This window comes from Acanthopagrus latus, chromosome 3, assembly GCF_904848185.1.
Source record: "Acanthopagrus latus isolate v.2019 chromosome 3, fAcaLat1.1, whole genome shotgun sequence".
Classification (NCBI taxonomy): domain Eukaryota; kingdom Metazoa; phylum Chordata; class Actinopteri; order Spariformes; family Sparidae; genus Acanthopagrus; species Acanthopagrus latus.
The window spans coordinates 14456187-14483348 of record NC_051041.1 but is presented as its reverse complement, the minus strand read 5'-3'; the positions used below and the strand labels follow the sequence as shown (position 1 = coordinate 14483348).

At 41.2% G+C, this 27162-nt stretch overlaps 1 protein-coding gene and 1 long non-coding RNA gene across 2 annotated transcripts; one reads left to right on the top strand and one right to left on the bottom strand.

Moving 5' to 3' along the window:
• Positions 1 to 101: 101 nt before the first annotated feature.
• Positions 102 to 23136, top strand: bag6l (BCL2 associated athanogene 6, like). The gene is made up of 25 exons (XM_037093119.1): positions 102 to 675; positions 857 to 946; positions 1037 to 1154; positions 2485 to 2714; positions 2792 to 2863; positions 2989 to 3111; positions 6350 to 6531; positions 7962 to 8091; positions 8431 to 8634; positions 8983 to 9208; positions 10352 to 10414; positions 10527 to 10837; positions 11265 to 11343; positions 12189 to 12496; positions 13440 to 13689; positions 13855 to 14024; positions 15757 to 15810; positions 15915 to 16017; positions 17278 to 17402; positions 17860 to 17994; positions 18337 to 18399; positions 19680 to 19877; positions 20447 to 20554; positions 20704 to 20850; positions 21657 to 23136. The coding sequence occupies exons 2-25, from the start codon at positions 869 to 871 to the stop codon at positions 21753 to 21755; spliced, it is 3576 nt and encodes a 1191-aa protein (XP_036949014.1). The 5' UTR covers positions 102 to 675; positions 857 to 868; the 3' UTR covers positions 21756 to 23136.
• On the bottom strand, positions 23135 to 27145 carry LOC119016824. The gene is made up of 3 exons (XR_005074264.1): positions 26996 to 27145; positions 26596 to 26734; positions 23135 to 25116 (listed from the first exon to the last, which is right to left on the bottom strand). It is a non-coding gene; the product is annotated as an uncharacterized LOC119016824 (long non-coding RNA).
• Positions 27146 to 27162: the final 17 nt, after the last annotated feature.

Genomic DNA, 27162 nt, shown 5'->3' with positions numbered 1-27162 from the left:
TTGTGTGTTCTGGAGTGAGAAAACACTATCAATCCCAGCACTGAAAAATCTATTCTAGCACTAAGAATGGAAATAACAATAACAATATCAAGAACTGAAAAAGTGTTAAGAAAACGTTAGAAGAAGAAGAAGAAGAAGAAGAAGAAGAAGAAGAAGAAGAAGAAGACTGAATTACTAACTGTTTAATATATTTGTTTACTTTTATGTACATAGAGCAGATGTTGTACCGATACTGAGGTGGCAGTAGATATAATTAACATGTTCATATGTTCGGACGCTTTATAAATGAACGCAATACCTAAACATAGTATATTATGTCTATGTACCTAAACACCAAAAGCGCTCAGGCATGGAATAGACGCTTCTCTCTACGTCACTTGGGGTCCTTTGACGTTGCATTCAAGAGCCGTGTTTATTTGGAAATATTAAGCTAGCCGGCTAACGGATAAACCTGAATGCGCTCGGTCAGAGTTTAGTAAGGGATACAATCTCCCAGGCTGTGGTGTGCCTCGGGGAACTTTAAATCCGAAGCAATACCTCTGACTGGGTTTTCGCTGAACGTGGACAAACACCCCCCCCAAGCTAGTTAGCACTGTTAGCCTCCCGGTAACTGGGGTTAGCTAACGTTAGTTGGCTGGCTAATAATAACAAGGCTCTGGAGCTGTCGGTAACCAGGTACTGCCTGATTGATTTAGCGCATTAATTAGTTGGGCTGCGGATAAGGTCACTAGCTTTCTGGCGTAGCTGCAGCTTGGTTCTTCTGTCCCTGCCCTCATGTTTAATGATAAACCCTAATGCACACAAGTAGAATGTGGCTGGTGCGTAATTAACAGCTATAATTGTTTTATTACTTCAGTCATTCTGGAATATGGAATCCAGCGGCATGATTGAAGTCACTGTGAAGACTTTGGACTCCCAGACAAGGAGCTATACAGTCAGAGGCGAGGTAATGCTCTTACTGTCAATACTGCTCTATGTAGACTCATCTTCTCCTCCCACTTTAATGACAGTCATTGTATTTTGTGTTGACCCCCAGCTGACAGTGAAGCAGTTCAAGGAGCACATAGCATCATCAGTGGAGATCCCTGTAGACAAGCAGAGGCTCATCTACCAAGGGAGAGTGCTGCAGGATGACAGAACGCTGACTGAGTACAGTGAGTAGATGACACCTGCTAACCTACAGTCCACATAGTGGAGCAGCATGGTTTAGGATGAAGAGTGAATGTGTTTTTTTTTAACTTACAAAGGATTGATACTGCAAGTTACTTTTTCACCTGAACTGTGTCAAACACTGATATAACCTGTGCACAGCTCATTCAAATAGCTCCCCACAATTCTAAATGTGAAGTGAAACTAAAGGTAAACGTACTTCTTTTATTGGAGTCTTTATCTAAGACAGAATGGAAGAGAAGAAAAAAAAAACTGTTGCTACATTGCATTGTAGTCACTGCAGGAACAGCGCCGTCATTAACATTATTAGTTCCACTTGGGTTTTTGCCTTAGCAACCGCTCAAAGCACTCTTCAACACAAGTCAGCATTCACTCACTCACCATAGCAGAGGATACCATGCAAGGCGCCACCTGTTCATGAGAAGCAATTACCATTCATTCAACCTCACACCAATGGAAGGATCATTTTGGGGTTCAGTATCTTGTCCAAGGACACTTTGACATGTAGAATTGGGGAATTCAATCATTGACTCTCCGATTGGTGGACTTTTCTTTTTAACAACCAGATGCTGCTGTTCATGTCGGCTCTGGTGTGATCGTATCCCTTTGAGCTGCTTTGTGATCCCGCCCTGAACTGCAGTGTCCTTTTGGAGCCTTTGTAAAATTAATCCTTAATGATTGAGTCAGAGAATGTCTTCCATGATTATTAATCAGTTTTTCAGTGTTGCATATGGTTATTGCTGCAGTCCAACGTCCACAAGCCGTCCGTGATGCCTTGGGTTGGTTCTGTCAACCAATCAAAGGCTGTCTTACTGGCTTGTCAACCAAAGCGCTGATCTTGGATGCATTGTCATTAAGCAGGAGATGGAGGAGCTTGGCAAAAATGATATGTGTGTATCTTGATAAATGATGATGATTGTCCAAATCTGTGTTGATTTTATTACTTTTTAAGGCCTACATTTTTCATTTGGGGCAAATACATTTGGCTATCGGGCAGGTAAAACATTTCAGCCACTTGCTTCAGGCTTAATGTCTGTATTATATTCTCTATAAGGTGGAAAAGCAGCTGTGCTCTAGAGCGTGAGTGTCATGACCAAAATACTAACAGCTCTGTCTCAGCCATGTATTGGGTCTATGAAATGTCCAAATAATGATGCAGGAAATGCATCCCTGTTACCTGAATAAAAACAACCCTGTGAAACAAGTCCCAAGACAGTTCATTTAGTATATAAATTGAAAGATTGCAGTAAATGGACATGGTCAGTGACTGTGTTGACAACATATGATGATGTCCATCCTTTTGTTCTCCCTCAGATGTGGATGGGAAGGTGATCCACCTGGTGGAGCGTGCCCCACCTCAGGCGAGCATATCTGGCTCTGGAGGTGCAGGTGCTTCTGCCACGGGAGTAGAGGGGGGAAGCATCAGCAGCAGCCACGTCTCCACCTCCTCCCAGGGTGCACCACATGACCGCAATGGCAACAGTTACGTCATGTTGGGGACCTTCAACCTGCCCGTCAACATAATGGACCCTCAGCAGATACAGGTGGGGATGCTGCATTCTGTTTTTGTCAAAGGAACAAAGAGATCGATGCTTTGTGACAGCCGTAATTTGTTTTGTAGATGTCTGTTCAGCAGATGATGGCTGGAGTTGGTGAGGCTGGAAGGAATGCCAGGGTCAGCACCAGCTCTGGGGTAAATGCTCATTGTTCACCAGTCTTCATTTGACTCATATATTCAGAACTGAATTCAAGTTTGATTTTATTGTTATTTCTTCAGTCTCACTCTTCGGTAAAGCTGACAAATGTTTGTATGTATAGAACAATGGCTCAGTGGACGTGCAGATCAACTTGGACCAGTCAATGCAGAGTGAGCCCAGGATGAGGCTGCAGCTGGCTGAGAACCTGCTCAGGGATGCCTGCTCTTTGATCCACAGGTTGGAGGTACAGTACACATGGTACACTTCTGGTACATAGGCTGTTATTTATAGTCTGATAGCATTGAAGGGGCAGAGCTATACATTTTTGAATTTGTATCGTGTTATTTGAATAATTGCATTGAAGAAGTGTATCTGAATACTTTTTAGGTGAAATTTGTATTTGCTACTTCGGAAGTGAATTCCGATAAACCTGCAACTGAATGTAACATAAGATTGAATTCACTTGTTCTGAAACTGTATTTGATCCTCACAAGAATTCAGCTGTCCATACACTGATCAGCCACAACATTAAAACCACCTGCTGGGAAACACTCCTGTAACATATACATGAATGTATGCAGTAAGACTTTTGCTAGTTCTAGTACTGGTAATAGAAAAGTCTTTGGTGAAGTCTTTTGCAAAGCAGAACGGTTACTATCCAGTATATATAAAGTGTCAAGAAAAGTTAAGACATGCATATGAAATCTAATCTACCCAATCTAATCACAATATACATTTTCTTCTCAAAACACTATGACACTATTATCATGATCATCATAATATCATAATCTCTCTTAAAGCCAGAGGTGGTAAAATGAAAAGATTGTAAAGCCCAGGCTAGATTTTGAAAGTATCCAGCCAGTAAACCCTGCACCCTGCACTTCAGCCTCTTTCCAAAGACGCTCCCACCAAACCATGAACGCGCACTGCCTGATGACTGCCGAATACCACAGATGGAGTCTGAGTCCTCCTGAGCGGTGGGAAGAAGAGTATACGTGCATCGATTTCATCACAACATCCAACTACAATTAGCTACCTCATGTCTCATTCACCTGTAAGTAAACACCTAATATTGTCACCTAACATCTAGCATAGCAATTGCTTGTACTGATAGCTGTCAAGCTGACTTTGTTAGCATTCAGAAATTGTTTTTAAAGTGTATTTTGATGTTGTAACTTATGTTGGTTAGCTAGCAGCAGCTGGCTATGGTAACATTATATATGACTGAGCTAAATAATCAAGATTATCAGTTGGCTTGCTACACATTTATATTATTACCCTCAATGATTCACATATGAACGTGAATACTGCATTGGACTCATGATGATATGATATTTTGCATGTTAGAGCATCCATGAAGAGAGCATCGCTGATGACAAAGACATTCCATTGTGAAGTGGAGACAGAGGATGTGGACATGGGAGTGTGACAGGCCAATGAACAGATCTCAGAAAAGATGAAATACAGTAGAAGATCTTCCCACTTCAAAAGAGTGCACGTAAGCAGGTATCTAAAGTAGAACATTACTGGTACAACACCATCTACAACTATTTGTGTTGTACAGTATGTTGACCAGGCATGTAACTTGGACACACAAGTGCCCTAATCAGAATCACATTTCTTGCCATGTAGCTTTTCACAATTTGAATTGTGTTAAGGTGCATAACAGTAAACACAGTAAGTGGAAAAATGTAAAGAAAGATTAAGTGCGGCATCAACGGATTTAATTAAAAAAACAAGTCATATAAACTAGGACATACAGTTTTGTACTGACCATTGCAATTGTATGTGTTCATAGAATGCTAAGGACAGTCTAGCTCTGTTCCATAAAAATATCTAATCATGTTGCTCATCTGTTGTTTTACAGGCCAGAATTCGAGGACTGTGTTTTGAGCGATGACATCAAGCACTGGAACTATTCCTTGTTTTGCATTATCTTTAACTTTTTTGAATAAAGTCTTGAAAACGATAAATGCCTTTTTCTTTACACTGCCAGCATCAACACCCAGTCATTACAGTTCTTATACTTTACACGATGCAATAATGATAACAACTGAATTAGGCAAGACTTTTTCTTGGATTTTTTGGAACACATGTAAAAAAATAACACTATAAGAATAGAACACCTTTTACCATTTAGACAATCTACTGTACAATTAGCATAACCAACTATATACAGGAAGGACGTCCAGAGGTTTCTTGACAGTTTATAAACACAGGTCAGTGTTGGCCAACAGGTCAGGCTGCTGATGTTGGCGCTGTCACAGTCCTCTACTGTTTTGGCAGTGACTGTCCTGTAGACTGAATATCACAATTACATATCTGACAGTAAATACAGTTTTTCAAGAACCTTGAAATACCATATTAATTCATAACATTACTCCAACTACTCAACTCCTGTGACTGAAAAGTCATCATCTTCACAGGACATAAAGGTATATTTCAATGGGTTATCAGGATTTAAATTTATATCTGAATATGTTTATGGGGCATAAAAATGCCATTGATTCTCCCAAAGACAGCACAGGACTGTTGCTATGTAAAAACAAAAAAGTAATAGATGTCTGGGGTGAGGTGGGTGATGGGAAGCTTATGTGATATGTAGCAAGCAATTATTTGAAGGGAGTGGTAGGTGCATTGTGAGCAGCAATTATGGTCAGTGTGTCCGGCAATTCTACTGTGGTCAGCTGACAGTCAGATCAGTACTGAAGCATTTTCCCGGTGCAGATAATGAAATGATGCCATTCCTTTTTGTATTGTAGCCATGCTAAGGAGCCCATTCATGCACAGAAGGCAAATCAACTTGATATGGAAGGACATATGCATATATGAAATGTATCCATCAAAGATACATATTGCATGAATAACAGTGGTATGATCCATGTTGCGATCAGCATCAAGTTACACTCACCTGTCAGACAGAGACTCTGCAGAAATAGTGGAAACATCAGGGTATGGTTCTGTCGTGAACTAACAGTGGTGAACTATAGTCTGAGGAAAAATTCCAGGTTTCACATTTATAATGCATTAATTAAAAAAAACAGACTGTGACCCTAAAGAACCTCATTCTGGCCTTCTGATCATTTTGTTGTGAAGCTAATTGGCCCTGATTAGTCTGTTGCTAAGCAATACTGTTATGTATTTAAAAACCTTTAACATAGGTTGTTTAAGCAGGGGGAATTTATGAGAATCAGGCTGACAACAGATTTTTAAGATTTAAAAAGTGCTTTTGAGTGGATGAATGAGATTGAAACATCTCTTATGTGTTTTGCGTTTGAGGGGATTATGTGACCGGATGTGGAAATCAGCAGTGCACCATTATATTCCTTTTCTGAGAATGAGAACAGACACAATCAGTGTAGCTGAGCCTTAATAGCTATGAAAATGTGACCCCGACTATTAGTGGTACCAGTATCGCTGCAGCCACAGTACTGAGTGTACATCTGTGTTAGTATGCACTTTAATGTGTTCATGTCTTGTAGGGGGTCTCCAGTGACAGTAGCTCCCATTCACAACCAGAGGTACCTCAGTCCTCTTCATCGCCACTGCCCTCTTCCTCCTCGGCTCGAGGGGAGGCATTACAACCCATGGACACCAACTCTCCTTCTGCTCCATCATCCTCCACCTCCACCCAGACTGAGGGACCAGTCAACCCCGGACCCAAGTAAGTCAGACATGTGGATTAAATGGTCAGATTACACTTGATGTGACCATGTAATCTCTATCTGGACAGGTTGAGCGGATATTCCATTTTGGAAATGCCATGACTCTCATGCCGGAAGTCTGATGGACATATGTGTGTGAGGGAGATACACAAATCTGGCTCATTGTGCTTTATAAAAAGCCTCTTGAACCATGAAAGTCTGGTGAGATAGATTTGAACTATTATTACTATAAAAATAGTAATCTGATCAGAACTTTGGGGTTTTTACTTCATCAACAGGGCAATGGGAACGCAACATTGCAGGACTGAGATCTAAATCTCTAGTATGAGAAAGATTGTTCGAAAAACATAGCTGGGCATGGCTTAGCAGGAAAATGATTATAATGGTTATATAAGGGATGTAACAACCACGGTAATAATCACAATAATAAAAGAAAAAAATGACTTAATCAGTGTCCTTGAATAATAAATGTGATGTGTACAGCATTTGTTAATTCATTCACAATTTGTGTTTACTTTTTACTTGAGGTCTTTCTCTAGTGAAATAAAAGTATCCATCCATGACCTACGTTTGTGTAAGTAGTAGCCATGAATTGTCTTTGGCAAGGAATGATTGGACTATGTTCAATTGTAAACTAATAAAGCAGCCAGTAGCAATCCGTCCATCCTCTGGATGTACAACCGGACTGCGAGGGCACTCAGAGGCGTATGTCAGGGGAGGACAGATGAGAACAGGTCCCAGGTCACTCCTCTTGTCCAGGGTTCAACCAGGGCCACGAAAATCTCTGTTGGCATAACTGAAACATTATTATTTCCAAACTGTATGTTCAGTGGTCGTCTGGTCTTGTGGGTCTTGGGGTGACCTTGTGTTTTTCTGGCGGTTGGTTTGTAATAACAAACAGCCAGCGGCTGAGCTGATGCAGCAGATTATGAGCCGTGGTTTCCCTGCCAGTAAACACACCACCTGGCTGCTGCAGCTGCAGCGTCTTTGGAGGCCTTGCAAACCACAAATGCCATAAACGTGTACATCACAACCCAGTGGACACCATTTTCACCAATTTAGTATGCTTTTTTTTTTTTTTTTTTTTTTTTACCAAAATCTGAAGTACCATATTAATTGCTGCTTGCAGGCCTGGCCAAATACTTGCTCACTAAGCAATCCTAATTATACTGGAGACTTCTCCTTAACATTAACACAGAGTTTTGATCAAATCCAATGGAGGGGACATAGATGGCGTTATAAACATTGCATGCATTAATTTTGCCTTTGATAAAGTTTTCCATCAAATTCTGCTTATCCCATTCAGACTGTCATGTTGCAGTGAATCCAGACATCATCACATCATCTTTGTATACGTAGATATAACTGATGTGTTCATCAGGAGGGCCTTTGCGGTGCTGACTTCTCTTGTCCTCCCATTTGTTCTCAGTCACCCGAGTCCTGCAGAGTTTGTGGAGGTTCTCTCTGAGGTCAGAAGGGTGGAGGAGAGGTTACGTCCCTTCATAGAGAGGACCCACTCAATTCTCGGAGCAGCCACCTCGGCAGACTACAACAACAATGTAAGGAGGAAGTGCTACTGCCTGAAGCAAAGAACGACAATAACAATTAGCAATTCAAATCACAATATGACCTCTAAGAAGAATGTAAAGGAGCACATTTTAACTTGTGTACTGATTTGCATGCTGGTAAGCATTCGTACAATTCTCCAGTAAAGCCTTTATCACTGTTAACTGTAGACTGAACTGCAGTTAGTGCTAATCAATAAGACCTGAGTATTTTCACCCTCAGGACAGACTTTACATTTTTAGCCCAGCATTGTTGAGGCTCTATGAGTTCTATGTGACAAGGTGTCGACATGATGATTATCTAAAACTATGTGTGCTTGCCTTTATTCACAGACCCAAGAAAGAGAAGAAGACCAGCGCATTCTCAACTTGGTTGGAGATGCTCTGCGTCTCCTTGGCAACACTTTGGTTGTCCTCAGTGACCTGCGTTGTAACCTTGCAACCTCTCCTCCACGTCACCTGTATGTGGTTCGCCCCATGGCTCACTACACCCACCCGGTCCTGCTCCAGTCTGGTCTACCACACATGCCCATCCCAGTAGGTCAACACCATACTGATCTTTTGTGTGAAATAATTAATTTGGGTAGAAAGTGTGATGAAGTTCAGAGTATCGAATTGTCATTTATTGGGGCTCATCTGATGCGATACATCTTTTTGCTTCTTGGTGGTTTTTCTGGATGTTTAGAAACATCTGTCTGTTTTCTCACATATGCTATTTTTTAACCAGGCTGCAGCCAAAGCACTGCTGTTAGTTTTACTGTGAGTTTTACTATGAGTTCATGGCATTGTGGTGCATATTGAGAAAAAACTTTGATAAATGTTAACTGTTGCTCTTTCTTTTGTTGTTGTAATTTCTAAACATTTCTCTGAATTTCTGTCTTGCAGTTAAACTTGGGGACAACAGTGACCATGACATCTAATGGGAGACAGACTGAAGGACAGCATCAATCGCCTCAGGGTGCTGGCCAATCAGATCAGCAGGCTACAGGCCAGGCTCCGCCTCTTCAATCAAATGGGGCCACTCATCAACAAGGTCAGGGAGGACCCCGGGTGATCCGAATCACCCACCAGACCATGGAGCCGGTGGTCATGATGCAGATGAACATAGATGGTATGTGTGCTGCCATGACACACCAGAAACTAAATGTCCATGTTTACTGTTGAGAAACAGCCAGTAAATCATGTATATCACCAGTCTTGTGATGATCCACTGACTCAGTACTCATGGGTGGGACTTCACTAGTCTTATAATGTGGCCTTCATTTTGATTTCAAGTATACACCTGTAAAGTTTTGGGACAGCATCAGAACAAATCAGTGCTAGGGGCATCTAGTGGCCCTTCCCTCCTCGCCTTGCTACTTGCACCCTACCTGGAAAACATCCACTAGATCTGTTTCTGTTTAGTCACCAAAAGATGCACTTAAATGTGTTCACAAGGCCAGAATGCAAAGAAAAACTTAGTTTTAGAGAATGTCTGTTCTCTTGTGAGCAAGATAAAGGATAAAACAGGGTTTCATTCATTTCGCTGCTTGGACCCCATATTAATGTGGATGGTAAAACAGTTGAAAAATAATTGTGCTGATAAAAACAGAGAAAAATATAACAGTCTTTCCCTGTTTATCGACCACTCATTAATATGCCCGTGTTAATCACTTAATTTATTGTGCCCTTTTTTATTAATTTTTATTTATTTGCATGAGTGATAGCAAAAAGAAACCACTGGCTCTCGCATAGTGTATTTGGTCTGTGAATTCATGGGTTGCCAAATGTGTCATGTAAATGCCACATAAAGCACATGCCTGGTTCCTGTCACAGGGTGTTCCTCTGCCTCGTGTGAGCTGTCAGATACCGTTACAATATATCACGTAATTTAACAAGATGACATGACAGGACTTGACACAACAAGACACACATGATTCCCTGAGCCCAAAGCGAATTTGACCATAAGAGGATTTGAGGAGATCTGTTTGTGGCATGGGCTACCGCTACATTTCATTGTGCAATCCTGTATTGTATAATAACGAATGAAAAAACAAACTTAAACCTGGGAAGTCAGTCATTGCTTTAACAGAAAAAAAGATATTTGACTTGATCAGGACATATATAATCTGCAGATATCATATTTGAAGCAGCAGTCCTGAGCACCCCTTTCCTGTTCTGTCTGATGAGTGTGGCACCACCTTGTCTCAACACCATCCCTCCTGCACTCTCACTGTGAAGGTGATGGATTTCTACCCTTTGTTTTGTTCAACAGGTGAGTCAGCTGCTGGCTCCCAAGTTACAGGACAGCCAAATGTTGCAGGTCCTGGACAGCCTGGTGAGTTCTGCTCTAACATCAGGTAGTTAGTTACTGTGGTAATAGAGTCTGAATAACTTTAAGCACACACACTGGGAGATCTGATTTTCAAACCAAACCGCTCTGTATCCAGGGGTAACACCTGTCCACTTGCCAGGATTGCCCCCTGAGTTCATGCAGGCCATTGTGCACCAGATCTCTCACCAAGCTGCTGCCATGGCTGCTGCAGCCTCAGCAAACCACTCAGCACAGGCGATGTCCGGCCCTGGTACAACACCAGGCGCAGAGGGAACTGCTTACCCACAACCCCCCCACCCTGCTCAGGCCAGGGTTGTCATCACTAGACCATCCTTCTCCCCCCGCGTCCCTCAGCCCGTAGACACCAGGGGAACCACCATCAACCTGAGGGCTACAGTACCCACAGCTGGCCAGCAGCCAGGACAGGTAGCACGAGCAGACTTAGCTACATTTGTCTTCATAATTAATGTCAAAGTTATTTTCTTTTTTCTTGATTCATTCATTAGTTGTTTGGTCAATATAACATTGAAAAAAAAGTTTGAAATGGCCATTCAAATTTCCTTTTGCCCTATTTTATGTCTTACCAACAGTCCATAAAATATATATATATATAAAAATGTATTTTTACTTTTAATTGTTTTTTTAACTTATAAATGTCGAAGAAGATTACAGTTGCCATTTGTTACCAAGAACTTTTGTCATAGATGAATCAGTAATCAATATAATCAAACATCGATTGTTGCAGTTCTAGCTATGTCATACAGTGTGTTAAATAATACAGATTCATTAACTGCAGTATAATAAGCCTGTAGCTGCTTGTTAATCTCTGACTCTTTTATTCCTCTATGAGCAGGGCACACCTCTGGCTCCCTCCTCCCTCAGCCAGATGATCAGTGGTCTTGTTGGACAGCTCCTGATGCCGGGGCAGCCAGGTCCGTCACAGCTCCTTTTAACAGTTATAGCAGCTAACAAACCAAATGTTACCAAAAATCTAGCCTGGGCTTGATGGTTTTTCCAACTTACCGACCTAAGACAGGGTCTCTTTGGGGTTTTGGGTGGCTGACTGCTTCTAAGAGAAGCGCAGAGAGGCTTCTAGGACTGCAGTTCCACTTCCTGGTCTCAGCTCTTTGTTTTCATGACTATGGTTCACTAAGAAACTCTAAAGTGGGATGAAGGCATCTCTAATCAGACCAGGCCTTCCCAGAAAGTCTGCCAGTAGTCTCCAACACCACCTTGACAGCCAGTGGCTGAATGACGATTCACAGCTTAACATAGCCCCAGAGAAAACTAGTCCAACATTTTCTTTGCAAATGTACACACTGGCTCAATTTGAATATTAGTGACCTCTAATTGTCATAATCGGCTGTTGTTACGACTGACGTGAATGACAGTCTTGCTCTGACTCCCTGTCTAATTCACATTTCTCAAAATAGAGTCCAATATATCAAGATATTGCAGTCCAATAATGTTAAAGAAGATTTGAGTTGATGTAGAAACAGTGTCTTCTTCTCACAGTTTTTTCATCATAAAGCACTGACAAGTGGATTTTTCTAAAAAGATGTCCCAGTCTAGGTCATAATTTCTATAAAAAACAAATGAAAGGGATTTCAGTCTGTTTTTTTAATTCTATTTTTTCTTTATGTTAAAAAATACATCTTGGTAGATAAATCATTATTGATATCAATATTGGCCTTTGAGATCCAGTATCATTGGGGCTATACTTATTTATTTTTTTTCTGTTATTTATTATTATTTCTGTTGTCCCTAACTGCTCCAGGTGAGGCCATGTCTACCATCTCTTCAACCAGCTCTCAGTCCTCCTTTTCTACCTCGTCCTCATCTGATTCCTCCACCATCTCTCCTCCCTCTTCCTCTGCCAACACATCTGGACAAACTTCCACCCGCACCACCAGTACTGCCTCCGTGGGTCAGCCAGGAGAGGGTAGTCCTGAGGGAAATCTGGCCCAACTCCTGGGCTCTCTGCTGGGATCAGCCGGGCCGGGAGGCTCTGGACCAGCTCCCTCGATCACAGTGACATTGCCAGGGGTGCCCGGCTTCTTCCAGGGCTTGTCAGACTTCGCACAAGTAAGTTCATGGAGTGCTACAGAAAAGCCAGTTCGGTGGTATACATCATTTGTTTCACTTCCCTGTCTTGAAAACCAGGAAGCGTTACACTGAATGATTGGTTGAATGTTCATTCAAACATTGTGGTTTTGTGGTGACGGAGTAGCAATCTGGCTGGCAGTAGCAGTATTGCACAGACTGGTCTGTAGTTCTTCATGTCAGAAGGGTTCAGTGTGTGTTTCTTTTGAGACAGGCTTCATTCTGGCTTGTTGAGGAGTTTTGGGAAACCAGCCAGCTGTCAAAGAAATATTGATAAGATGGTTGTGGAAAGCAACAAGATTTTAGATAGGAGAAGTCACCACGGTCAGTATCTTATAGAGAGAGATGGGTGAAAAAGAAAGTAGAAGTGAGGAGGTTATAAATGTTTCACATTAGAAGGGAGGTGGGGCAGTGGGGTGAATCAAGGACGGTAGCGAAGATAGCAAAGAGGTTTTGGATACGGAGGATTTGATTTTGTATTGAAAGAAAGAACATCTAGCTGCAGTCAAGGAGCCAGAAAAAGTGTAGAGCAGTGACTGATTGGAGAGGAGGTCCTCTGAGTGCTGTGATTTGCACCATTTTCTTTCAGCTGCCCAGAGGGGAGTTCTGTCAGCACGCACTGAGACAGACAGCTGAGGGGTTTTGCAAGCCGGCACAGAGGAGAGAACAAAGTAGAAAGGAGAGTGACTGTGGCAGAGTCATGAGGTGTGAATAAAAGCAGTCAGGTAAAGGGCAGATAGGACAGGCCTCCAGACAGTTTGCTTGAAGATGTCTGTGCTTATTGAATGAATGCCAACCAAAACCTAAAATGCTGTTTTTTATCATGAGGTTTTAGTGACTCAAACTATTCCTATATGCAGAAACAATCTTGATGTGTACAGGTTTGTAGGTTGGCTGATATTGAGTGTTTCTTGTTTCAACCCAGCCACCTGTCAGTGGCCCTGGCGCTCCGGCGCCCCCTCAGTGCACCGGTCCTACCCCACCTCAGGCTGCAAGCGGCACGGGTCGAGACTCATTGAGTCCCGAACTGTTCACCGGGATCGTGCAGGGAGTGCTGTCCACCATGATGAGCTCTCTTGGGGCACAGCAGGGCAGTGGAGAGAGCATCGCCCAGTTCATCCAGAGACTGTCCCAGACCAGCAACCTGTTCACTCCAGGCTCTGGAGATGCTGTTGGTGAGTCACAAAACAGGAGATTGAATGCAGCTGCAGCTTTTAGTCACTAACTTTGTAGTCGTCTCAAACCCAGTGTGCTGGAATCAGGCCAAAACACTATTCACCGTTCACACGTTTCCTACATTTGTTATTCATATTCCACTACACTGGCTCTCCTCCCTGCAGGGTTCTTTGGTGACCTGCTGTCCCTGGTGTGTCAGAGCTTCTCTATGGTAGATATGGTGCTGTTGCTTCATGGGAATGCTCAGCCTCTAAGCCGCATTCAACCTCAGCTCACTGATTTCTTCACTGAACACTACCTCCAGGGCAGGGAGCCCACTGATGCTAACATAGCTGTAAGTACTGGAGAGCATTCCTCACCATTTCCTCACACTGCTGTTGGTGTGTTGCTTAAGTGGCTGTGGCTCAGGAGGTAGAGTGGGTCATCCAGTAATTGATAGGTTGCTGGTTTGACTTCCTGGCCGCCCATGGCTCTAAGTGTTCCAAAAGCTCTTGATGAGCAGGTATACACCTTGAATGGTAGCCTCCACCATCACTGTATGAATGTGTGTGTGTGAAGTTTTGTAGTGTTGTAAAGCGCTTTGAACAGCAAGTAGACTGGAAAAGCACTATATAAATGGTCCATTTACCATAATCGTATTATATCAACTGATAGAATTATTAGTGGCGTATTTCACATTGCTTTCTTACCTATAGCGCAATAGATTGTAGTAAACTAAGGTTTACAAATGGATCAGACCGTATGGGAGCAGTATTTTAGTAGTAATAAGCACTGCCTTTTCAAGGCGGGAATCTTGCACCGATATTCCACCTCACTGTCTGTATAAAAGTTATAGTGACAGAATGAGGGGACAGTTTCATTCTGCCTCTGATCCGCCAGCGGAGGCGAACATATCATCAGCTACAGTCCTGGTCAAAAGTTTACCTACAGTTGTAAAGAACATCATCACAGTCCTCATCTTCAGTCCCAATGATTTCTACAGCTCTCATGTTTCTGTGATGGAATGAGTGGAACACAAACTACTTTGTTACAGAAAATATTTATGAAGTTTGGTCCAGTAATGAATTTTTTTATAGGTTTACTGACAATGTGATCAAATCTGCTGGATCAAAAATATACATACAATAGCTTGAGTGATCAATTTTGGTGATTATAGAAAGTTGTGTGAATCAAATGTTCTTCATAGCATGGCCTCTTAACTTCTTCTGAGTGATTCTGATTGATAACAGCTGGTGACTTCACTTTGGGCGAACTGTTAATTTCAGTAATAAAGTAATAATATTCAAAAATTATGCAAATTTCATTAAATGATAGGCTCATATTTTTTTCCAAGTCTCTCCAAGCCCATTGGTTCATCGAAACAGGTTTCGCTTATTTTAATCATTCTTCTTGTTCACATTGGACCCAAGAGATCCCTTAAACCAATTTCAGAGAGAGTGACGGGGGACAAACCAGTCCCCACTCTGTGCAGAAAATAGATAGCAAATTTTAGTGAAAGAAGTTATTATGAAGCCTAAGCAGTCTTATGTTCACATAATAAGTGGATTCCTTCCAAAGTCATATGCTGTTTTGTATACCTCCACTGCCGTGAAACATGGAAACACAAATTGGGAATTTGTCATTTTAATGTCAAATATGAACAAGAGGAATAATTACAGCAAGCAAAATAAATCGCTCAACATATATATGAGCATGTAGGTACAATTAATAGATTAAAAAATATATATATTTTTTTTTTTCTGCAGTCTTTCAACAATACGTTTTATAAACTGGACTGGTTGTAATTTACTTCTCCAACAGTTTTCAGTCGGCAGAAAGAATGAAAATAGTTCATGATAGAGTACTATGGCAGTGGTCAGGACACAAGAAAGCACGTTTGATTTAATTTTCGGTCAAGTTTTTTTTATCCATTAGTTCATCCTCTGTCATGGCACCACAATGTGACACCTGCTTGTTAACTATACACACTTTAGCAGCATTTGTCCAGTCTGTCCTCTTTTTTATTGAATGGATCTCTTGATTTGCTCATTTGAACCAGTAAGACTAACACACTGTCCCCTCTGCAGTCGGCGGCTGAGGACCTCATCAACGGACTGGAGGAGTACATAGCTGAGAGCTTTGTAAGGACAACCTCTTTCTGAAGTCTTTTTTTTTTTTTATAATACACTGTTTTGTGTGCTAGGTATGTAGGGATGGACATAAGTGAGTTGTCTGTTGTGTCTAGGCCACAGTGACAGTGCGAGAGGGAGTGGACATCGTTCAGACCAACTTGTCTTTCCTCAGACAGCAGTTCACACAGATGGCCACTCACATCCTGCGCTGCAACAGTAAGTTCAGTCAGAGGGGAAGTCAGTGGCTGCTCTCATTGACTGTAGCTTGTTGGTTTTTGAACAGTTCACGCATACTGACCCAAAAATCCGAGCCAAAATCGCGTAGTGTGAACTTCATTTAAAAGATACTGTTTCAGCAAAAATGACATCATTTTCACTGTCCTTGTGTTGCTGCAAAAGAGAAGAGTGCATACTCCCTCACAGTAACACAGAAAATACAACCTTGAAGTGCTGATGAACAACCAGCTGTTTTCAGTCGTACTGCTTCTCAGATAATACACAGAAAATTCCCTCCTCCCAAGCTAAGGAAAAATACACCGCATATAAATTTTACCCGTTCAATCCATGTGAGTGGCCTGCCACGTTTACTACAGGACCCTTGAGTTATGGGCATTATCTGAGCAGCTGTAAAAGCAAAGCTTGGATTGTTGTATATCAGAGCCTTCAGAGTCAGCATGATCTCAGAAAAATGTCTCATGCATGTTTTAATAAGCTGATCGTCATTCAACTGGAATTCTGCTGATTTTAAGCGAGCTCTGTGTCGCTACAATGATGGTAGCTTATGCAAATGAAAAATGGTAAGCTTCTCTCCCTTTTGCCTGCACACACTCTTTTGCTGGCAGAAATCCCCCAAGTGAAATCCTGGCTCAAGTGAGGGGCCTTTCACTAAATTCTGATCAAACTGTCTAAACTGTCAGACACATATTTCAGCATACTTAGAAAGAGCATGAAGCAGGAGTGGCTGCCATGTTGTTTCCTGTTTTGGGAAAACGGAGACTGAAAAAGATTTTGAAAACAAGACAGTGTTGATAAAATATGCCACTCAGAGACATAATATTTACCATTTCACCCTGGGGTCCTTCTATTGTTATGTTGATATGACTCCTAGTTGTGTGTTCCATTTAGCTTTAAAAATCATAATATTCTGAATCCTCTGCACTACTGCCTTGTTGCAATTAAGGACTGGATGACTTCCAACTTCCTGCAACTGAACACAGATTATTGGTCCCGATCATATTTTTCTAACAGTGTCAGCGCCTCAGCCTTGGAGTAATAACATAATAACTAACAACAAACAGTCAGCAGTTGTTTTTTGATCAGTAGGTCAACTTCAATCAATACCGATTACTGTAACTCATTATTCACTTACTTAAGCGGTGCAGCAGTTGCAATACAGCAGCAATACTACTCAAAAACACTCGACACACTTCGCACATTTGCCCACTGATTATTGCCTCGGGTTTTTTCTTCATACAGATCAGACGTTTGGCCCCCGTCTGCTGCTGCTGTGCACTCAGGGTCTGTTTGAGTGTCTGGCTCTAAACCTGTACTGCCTCGGAGGGGAACAGAGAGCTTTGACTGCAGTCATCAACCACCGCATTGTTAGTATACATCTTTTATAACCATAGTGTTATGTAGAGCTGCACAATTAATCACAATTTTATTGAAATGGCCTAGTTCAAAATCCAAAATCTTAGAAGCTGCAATGGATAGAATATGTGAAAAACAGCATTATAATGAAGTACTGTAGAGCTGCAGAGATGTCCAGGCCAACAAATCAAGAATATTTAAGAAAACATGTTTGTGTCGCACAGACTCCTAACAAATGTCACATAATTTGGATTTTAATAGTTTGATTTTTCAGTAAAAATGAGAATTGCGATGGAAAAATGATCACTACCACTAATTGTGAATCATATCACAAGCAAAATATTGATACAAATAAGCCATATTGTGCAGCCCTACACTTACATTACAGCATCTTGGGAATCAAGAGGCAATTATAAATCAGCTCATCAACTTGTTTTCCTGCATGACTTTGTCCTTGTGTTTGTGTAGAGGAGGATGTCTGCAGAAGTCAATCCCAGTCTGGTCAACTGGCTAACCAGTATGATGTCTATGAGGCTGAACGTCATTCTGGAACACAACCCAGTTACCGAGGACCAAATCCAACACTTCGTCATCCATACACAGGTAATAAACTGAGTCAGTAGTGAACACACCCAGCAACACCTGCTGTAGGCACTGCCTGGATTTAATAAATATCAGGCCGTTTCTATAACAATAATGTCATGTTCGATTCGATTTTGTTCTCTATAGGTCACACAGACAGCATTAGGTCTCGGTCATGTCTAGTAAAATTAAAGTTACATATCGAAAATAGCATTTTATTTTGGTCAGCTCCATCAGGTTAAGATAAAAAGGTATCAGAATGAATATGTCTTTAACAAAATACTGTAATTAAAGTGATTTTTACATTTTTAATGTTCAGGCCCAGATCCAGTTTAAAATTATAAAACGGTGATGTCATTTCAGGGGCAGATGAACCAGAGGACAGAGGCTGAGGTGGAACCACCATCAGAGAGTCTCAATGCAGAGGTGACTTTTGTTCCTCTTAATCGATCTTTAAAGAGCTCGATCTGAATAATTTTTGCCAGCCACGCTCGGGAAGCATCGGTCTGGTGTTAGTCTACGTTTTTGGTGATGACCAACAAATCCCATGTGTAGAGCAACAATGTAGTAATCCGCCTTTGAATTCTTTCTGACCTCTCTGCATTTGTTGAGGATTATTTCCAGCAGCAGATTATTTCACATTTAGTGCTCTCAATAATTCATTTCCAGAGATTGGGTTGCGACCTACATGCATTTTATGCGCGTCGCCAAATACATTTGCAGAATTTCTTCCATTGTCTGTTGTTTAAGACTTGTATCTGTAGTGCTCCGTTGTGTCACATGAAGAGAGCTTTTTGGTTTATCCAGTTTTAAACCAGTAAATCAGGAGGTCTTGGTGCACTCGGCGAGTGAGTACTTCTCCGGTGGGACGGGGGGAGAGAAAAGTCACTGAACACAAAACAAATCCAGTATGCCTACTGCACACTCATGTGACTCTCTCTCTTTCTCTTTTTAAAATGAGATTTAAAATGCATTCAACATAGGCAAACCTGCGATTTACGAGTAACGTTAAAGAGAAACAAGAGCAGGAAGTAGAAGAAGTATTTAAAAAGCATATTGTTTTAACGAAAAATGAAAATCCTGTGAGCACCCCCTCAATGCATTTTTTAAAATCTCATTTTTAAATCTCATGAAGTACTGAATATGTAAATATATTTTCAATACCATGCATAAAACAAAGATGTGATTTATCAGACTGTCTCTTTGAAATGGCTCTTCAGCAATTCAAAACAATAAAAGGTGATGCTAAAGTGGTCAGGCAAAATGTTAACGGTAATGAGGGATTGTGTCATCCCCTGCAACAGTGTGGCTCACTGAGGTGTTTCAATAGTTTTTGGACAATATTTGAGTTCTTTGGAACATGCTTTTAAAATGGTCTCTGCCTGTGGTCTCAAATATGGCTGTTCACAAATACAGACACCAATAAGAACCTTTTGGCCACGTATTTACCACATGCACGTAATTCGCTCTGATGTATACGCACAAGTAGGTGAAAAAGTATAAATAAATATTAGGTGGATAAACATCAGGTTGTGGTTCAAAAGCTCCATTACTATTATTATGGATACTTACACCAATCAGCCACTACCGCATAACTAGTGACAAATAATATGATTAACACTGATCACTTCAATGTTCTGCTGGGAAAATGTTGGTCCTTGCAATCATGTGGATTCTAAATGACACAAAAGCTTTTCCACTGTCAGATGGAGGAGAGTTTGTCTCCAGCTCCGGCCACCACAGCGGAGGAGGCCATGGCTTCATCGGGTGACCGTGGAGAGAGAGGAGCGTCTCCTGGAGAGAACTCTGCTTCGTCAGGGGACACTCAGTGTCCTGCTGTGGCCCCAGCAAGACGGGAGGAGGCAGCCCCTGAGGTGGAGCAATGGGCAGCAGCTGTTCCACCTGTAAGTAATGAGGTTTGCCCAGGATTATATTGAAAGACAGGGGTAATGCCTTTTTCTAAAAGTGCTGTCAAGCTCATCCCTCTTTCCAGAACTGGAACTAACATCTTGATTTGATGAAACCTGTTTACATAAAACCTGTGACCTGACCCTTACATGTTATCCAACAGCCTACAGGCATAGGCAGTTTAGACAAATGCTAAAGGCCGGCTTTTGTTTGCTTAGTTTGTGTTCTAAGCAAACAAACGCCTTACAAATCTTTTACACCTTAACTTAAATTCTCCTGATGACGATACATAAAGACATGAATGAAAAATGCTAAACAAATAAACATGCCTCTTTATATTTTTTTGTAATTTTACTTAAGCAGGTAGTTACATTGAGACAGTCTGAATGGTCTGCTGCTCAACAACAGCATTACTGTATAAAATAACAGTCAGACAATACTGAAAAAACAGCACAAATCATAAAAGTGATAAGTGCCAAATTTACCATATGGTAAATCAGTTGATATATGAGTGAAGTGTCCATAAGTCAATTGGACTTTGACTGTATAATAATGTACTGGCCAGGAATGGGTTCCCATCATCAGACATGACATGCTGTCTCAGAGGAAGATTAAAGCCCAGCCACCACTCTCTGACGCCTACCTGCACGGGATGCCTGCCAAGAGGAGGAAGGTGAGCAATTGCAACCCATGATTCTTTAGTGTGGGTGTAGTCTCACTCAATATGAGACTGTGGGATTCTACCAGACTTATCTTGTCGGAATTGAAATAAAAATGCCTGTTGTCCACGGAGGAGAGTAACAACAGTGTTTCCTTCCTTAGACAACCCAGTGTGAAGGCCCACACCTGTCCCTGTCGGACGCAGTGAATCGAGCTGCACGTGCTGCAGGAGTGCTGCCCGTCACTGCGCCAAATAGCCTGCAGGTGGAGCTGGAGAGGCCAGAGCTGCAGGAAGCATACGCCAAACAGGTAAATGGCAGCACGATGTTTGTAGTGCCAAAATACATTGTTGAGTGTCATCTAGCTTTGAACACAGATTAAGGATTGAGTGATGGTCTTGGATGAAATTGTGCTGATTATTTAGAAATAAAGACAAAATGACTGCAGAATAGAAACCATGAACAGCAAGACATACATGATTTGCTGACATTTTGCGCTGTGGCTCTTATATTTAAAAAAAAAAAAAAGGTGCAAACACAAAGGAGGCAAAACTTTTGAATCATTCTCAAAAGATTTGATGATGTTATAGTAATGTCTTCAGGGTTATCTCATCTTGGGTTTGGAATCTACAAATTTGGATGTTGTGTTACAAACTATTAATATGGAGCTAATGTTCAGTGTTTCCCACGAAATGACGCTCAAAAAAACAGCTCTCCTTCTTCAGAATTGCTAAAGAGAGAAAGTTTGCCTACATTGAATAATCTCATATAATACTGAAGTACTTCTGTTAGATTTATTTTCTCTCAAATTCAATTTTTTTTTGATATCAAATAAGTTTTATTTGATTCTTACTGGCACATATCTAATTCCATATGAAACATGAGCCCATGAATCATTTTAATCCAGATTAGTGTCCTGTGAACAGTATAATAAATCATATTTAGGCATTCACATACGAAGAGTGGTGACCTGGAATCAATAGTTTTCCTCAGCTTACATTCATAAAACTGCCGTCTCTGTCTCTCTCTCTCTCTCTTTCTCTCTCTCCCCCTCTCTCTCCCTCTCTCTCTCTCTCTCTCTCTCTCTCTCTCTCTCTCTCTCTCTCCACCTGCCAGGTAAAAAGTGACATTAAAGAGCGAGTGAGAGACGATCCAGACTACAACGCCCAGAGGTTCCCCAACACACACCAAGCTTTCTCTATAGAGGAATACTAGTCATCCGTGGCCGTGTGCCACAGAGGAGCAACGTTAGGTCCGGAACAAGATCTGTACTCACTACCTGCAGCATGGAACTCTAGTTCATGTAGTGTTTTAACATCCCATTATAAACATGGCCTGAAGGACAAGAGCTACTGACTTCACTGAATGATTCCTCTTCCTCAGAGTGTGACATGTGCTGTGGTTTATTTTGAATGGAAAATCCTGCGGAGTCCGGACCCCCCCTATGGCTCGTGGCTTCAGGAACTGTGAGCTTACTTGAGTCACCCCATGCTAAAACATTCCCTTTGCTCTCAAAAAGAGGCTAAGAATGGAATCAGTTAGTGAAGTGTCAAAAGTACCAAACATCTGATACCAGACAAGAATCTGACAACAGCAGGTCAGAGCAGAAGAGGACTGGGCCACAGGAAAAAAACAATCTGGATTAGGAATCAATCCAGCTCTGTAGGTCTGAAGCAGCTTGAGATATGTCCAAGGGCTGAAGAGGCAATGGAGTTGTAATGTTCTGACAAACTGCTGAAATGTGAAAAAAAAGTAAATACCAGGAGTTGAAATGTTGCAATAAGAGAATAAAGAAAAATAGACGTAATTAGAACAAGTTGAAATGTTACTTGAATTTCCAGAATAAAGTCATAATATCATGAGAAAAATATTTATTGTCTGTCGTAGTTAACAGTGGTTCTGCCAAACCTCAGTCTCTTTTGCAAGGAAAAATACTAGCTATAAATATGTATATGGGCTGGGAAATGTTAAAACATGCATATGCTCTGTAATCATATGAAACGTTGTATCCTTTGTAACCTTTTTCTCAAAATACTATGACTATATTCTCAGAAAATTATGGCATTATTCTTGCTTTATTCTAACTTTGTCTTGAAAATATCATGTTTTTGTTTCGCAGCAGTGACGTCCTGATAATCCATCGTACTGATCATTTCTATCCAATGTTGCAAATGTAGTTGCTCTATATGTCTGCAGAACCGTATATGAGTGCAAATTGTACATAGAAAACGGGCAGTGAGTGATGTCATAGAGCTTTGTCACTGTCAATCAGGTAACCAACAGGTGTTGATTGCCATGGCATCTGATTTTTTCATTTTCAGCGTCATGTATAATGGATATCACCAAGGTAATTCGTTTATGTTTGCATTTTAGGGCATTATCTTTATCAGTGACACCGGTGTGTATTTAAACAGGAAACTTCAGTGATATTGTCTGACCGTGTGTTCAGCTGTCTATAATAATCTACCACAGTGTGATCAGACTATGGTGATGGCAGTAGTCTGTGATGTTTGTCTGCAGACACAAGAGGTTTGTCAACCCGTGAATGGTTATTCTGCACTTGTTGACTTCACTGAAATAAATTAACTTAACAATGTTGTTCAGCTGTTTTATAAGGAGTCTCAAGTTCAAAGTAACACCAGCGTTTCAGAACTGCTGGGACCATAAGAGGAGGTTAAGATACGATTAACACAGAAAAAAAAAGCAAATACTGACAATTAATTAAAGCAATACTGTAACAAGTATGTTTTGTTCACATTTATTGAGGGTAAATTGAAGCAGCAGTCTGTAGTTTTGTTGAGGAAATGTTAATGAGCAGAGGAGGATCTTCACTGGCAGATTTTTTTTCTGCCTAAACAAACTTGTTGTTTTCCTGACTGAATAAACAAACTGAATCTTAAAGGACAACACAATTTATACTTTTTTACTTTGTTTATATGTGGCGGACCCTGCCACCTCAAACAGTGCTCCGCTGGAACCGTATTTTTATCTGAGAACAGCTCGTTTATTCACTTATGGAAAACAATTTTATTATTACCGCACTGATATTGTAAATATACTGTATATTCTGAGTGTGAATTTCTTCTACAAAACTACGTAGTGCTCTTCTGACAAACCCAGCAAAAAGATTATTCTGACTCTGGTGGGAGGAAGAAAAGTTTCCCCCCCAAAGTCAAGATAATCTTTTTTAAGTCATAAACACAGGAGAGAAAATAATTCAGATCATAATGCATCACCAGAAAAAGAAAAAAAAATAAATCTCACCTGGCTCTCAGGTTTTCTGTGGCACCCAGCCATAGCCTGCTGGATAGGGTTGGTTGTGTGAGTTGAAAACCCATTTGTGTCAGCAGCTGTTGCTCAGTAGTTAAGAGGGCACAGCCCCCAAACTAATTTTTTTCTCAATTTGTGTCCAACTGTGCCATAGAATGTGCTTTGTGGCAGTTGTTGTAAAGTTGAAACCATGAAAGCCATATAATTGGGATTGGTAATTCTTCAGAAGCATTTTTGATTATATTCGTATAAAATCTCTCAAAATCCTGACAGAAATCAACATATAGAACACTTTGAGGAGTCAGTTCATGACACAGCCAAGCCCTCATGCTTCTGCTATTTCTACAGACACATAAGCTTCCCATCACCCGTCTAACTCTAGACTTCAATTTATTTTTTACATAGCGACAATCCTCTGTTCTCTTTGAAGGAATCTGTAAACATTTTTACACCCCATAAAACATATTCAGATGTAACGTTATGTCCTGTAAACACATTTAGTTCTCCATCCTTATCCAGTTATCTGTAATTATTATCATTAATATCTATCCCCCGTTCTGGTGGCTATGCTGGAGGATTTCGGGCAAATTACAGGTTACAAATTATCAGAATAGTTTGTGCCCATTAACACTGCAGGTGCATTTTGCCCCCTCTCAAACTTACCACTTAAGAAATCTCTGACTCATTTTAGGCAACTGTGTAAGCAGGAACTTTTCACATTTGTTCAAGTGTAATTTACCCTCTCTGCTTGCTCGACTGGCTGAAGATCTCCACCGCTGGTCTCTCTTACCTTTATACCGTATACTGTATAAAAATGAATGTACCTCCAATATTCCTATATCTCTTTCAATGCATCCCCCTCTTTATTCCAAAACACTTTTTCCGATCTCTGGAGCACTCATCCATTCATCAAACAGAAGTTAGTCAAGGACTGACAGGATGTTCCCGAACTGACCAGCTGTCAGCCGAGTCAGACACAGATCTGGAACTGGGATGCTGCATTTCACAGAGAGGATTTCTAGAAGCTCATCACTGTCACTGTCTGGTTCATGGTTCACCTCAAACTCATCCAGATGTGTGATAAGAACAAAGTGTCTTCTGAAATGTCTCTGCACTGTTGTTTCCCCAGCTGCTGCTCAGCTCGCTGCTGCAATTCTGTCAGTCTTTGATTCAGTTCTTCTCTCCTTTTCTCTACCTCTCCTCCTCTCCTCCTGTCTCCTCCTTTCCTCTTCTCTCCTCTCCTGAGATGGATTCCTGTCTGGGGCCACTTGCTGGATGTCGTCCAATCTCTCTCAGCTGTCACTATCTAATAAACCAGGAATACAAAAATAAACAAATAACTGTAACAATGTAAAATAACCCTAACCATAAGCCCAAGTGAGGATGCAGACTCTTATATGAGTTATTAATTTCATTTCACTTTCTAATATGTTATTGGACAGAACACCTAAACTGATGCTTCAGTGGAGGTTGTTGTCCTCCACCAATCAACAGCCACAGCACAATATTGCATTGCTGCCCACCCTGTACGTTCGAGGGACTTGTGAAGCCATGAACATTTTAAAATAATTGTTTGAGCTATATGTCTGCCATTTTCAAATGTGGAGCATTTGAATGGCGTGACCATTTCAAGGTGTCGAATTTGCACGTTCAGTCAAGAAACAGGAAATTGGTGTAACCAGAGTGTTCATGGTTGAATCTTCCATAAACTTTGAAGCCTTGATCAGAGTCCCAGCCTGAAGAAACTGAAATTTGTTTTATAATCAACAAAAAAAGATGTCCTGATTACACCCCCTGCCAAATTTTGCAGGAAATAACTCTTAACTTTCTAAAATCACACATACGTCCTACAGACCTTTATTTTTTGTTTAGCATATCAACCAAATTGTGCCAAATCTTTATGAATTACTTTACTGTTAATAAAAAATAAGTCTGTTCTGTTATTGGTTTTGCCCACTCAGATGGGTACCCGACTGTAGGCCGACAGAGCCTTTTCTATTGCCGTCTCCTCCCTCTGGAACTCTGTCTGCACCAATCTGTCATCATCTACATCATAAATGCCACTGAAAGTGTTGATGTTTGAGTAGCTTCAGCCAACCCCTTGCATGAGAAATGAGTTTTTCCTCACAGTACAAAGACTCAAGAAGGCATGTAGGTACCTTAGGTACCAGGTTAGAGTATGACAATATTTTCCTTTATTAGTATAAGACCCCCTGACAAAGCCTTGCCCACCCTCTGGCCACCCCTTGTATAAAAGTCTAGTTCTGCCCCTGCCTCCTGGTCAGCAGCCTGACTTCAGAATGAATTTCCTTATATTAATGACTGGAATTAATGGTGAGAGGAAAACGGCAAAAAGACCAACAGTAAACACAATCTGCATCGACAGCTCCCTCAGAGGTCCAGGAACCAGGGGCGGTTCTGGAGGGGGGGTCAACAGGCACCAAGCCCCCGTAACTCTGAGTCTAGAGTCTGCATCAATAATACAATGACAGATTTATTGCAATGATTTTGTACTGAAGGGAAAGACAGAAATAAAGTGTCTCAGCAGTTTACTACCCAATCAAATTTGTTGAAATTGTAAATACTGTCTCATTTATCCCGTGTCTGAATGAGGGATTTGTCTTTTTTCCCCGGGTTGTATGTGCCCCTGAACAGAAAAGCTGGCCCCAACCTGGCCCCCCTATTGAAACAGGTCTAGAACCACAACTGACAGGAACAACATCTGAACTCTGTGTGTCCTGTGTCTCTGTGTGTCCTCTGTCTCTGTGTGGCATGTTGGACTTACAGGAATCGATCGCTCTGATGAATCACAGCGCTGTCCTTCGTCTCACAGACGTCTTCAGAGTCTCACAGGTTCCCCCAGCACTCAATGATCTGTCTCTACTTCTCTAAAACCTCTGCTCTTATACCTTTCTCTGCTGTCTCTACATGGACATATATGGACATCTTAGTCGACCAGGAGGAGCAACAGATGCTCATGAACTTTGACCAAATGTCAGATGATACACGCAATCTGTAGCAAACTCTGATCTGCTAATAAACTTTCATTTTCACAATGATGCATCCTGATATCTGTTCGATATGCGTCACGTGGACTCGTTGGGTTCTGTCCATAAGCATTTTCATTTCCTCACACAACTCCCAGCCCATGAGAAGCAGGATTTATCAGTAAGATTTTAATTTACCGTAAGTTTGTATGAGACAAGTTTCCTGGTTGTGGTTGGTTGTCAGGAGCGATGCTGTTTATCATGCTGTGAATAAAATGATACTTTTATGTGTTTATTCTTCTGCTGAGAACGACAGGCCAGTGGCTCCACTCAAGTTACTGTCATTATTCTACACTTCTGCTGGT

Bases quoted from the DNA above. Each gene is read 5' to 3' on its own strand.
- bag6l (XM_037093119.1), top strand. From the start codon at position 869: ATGGAATCCAGCGGCATGATTGAAGTCACTGTGAAGACTTTGGACTCC. The intron at 10,415-10,526 runs GTGAGTTCTGCT...CTCTGTATCCAG, and splicing joins TGCAGGTCCTGGACAGCCTG to GGGTAACACCTGTCCACTTG. The intron at 12,497-13,439 runs GTAAGTTCATGG...GTTTCAACCCAG, and splicing joins GCTTGTCAGACTTCGCACAA to CCACCTGTCAGTGGCCCTGG.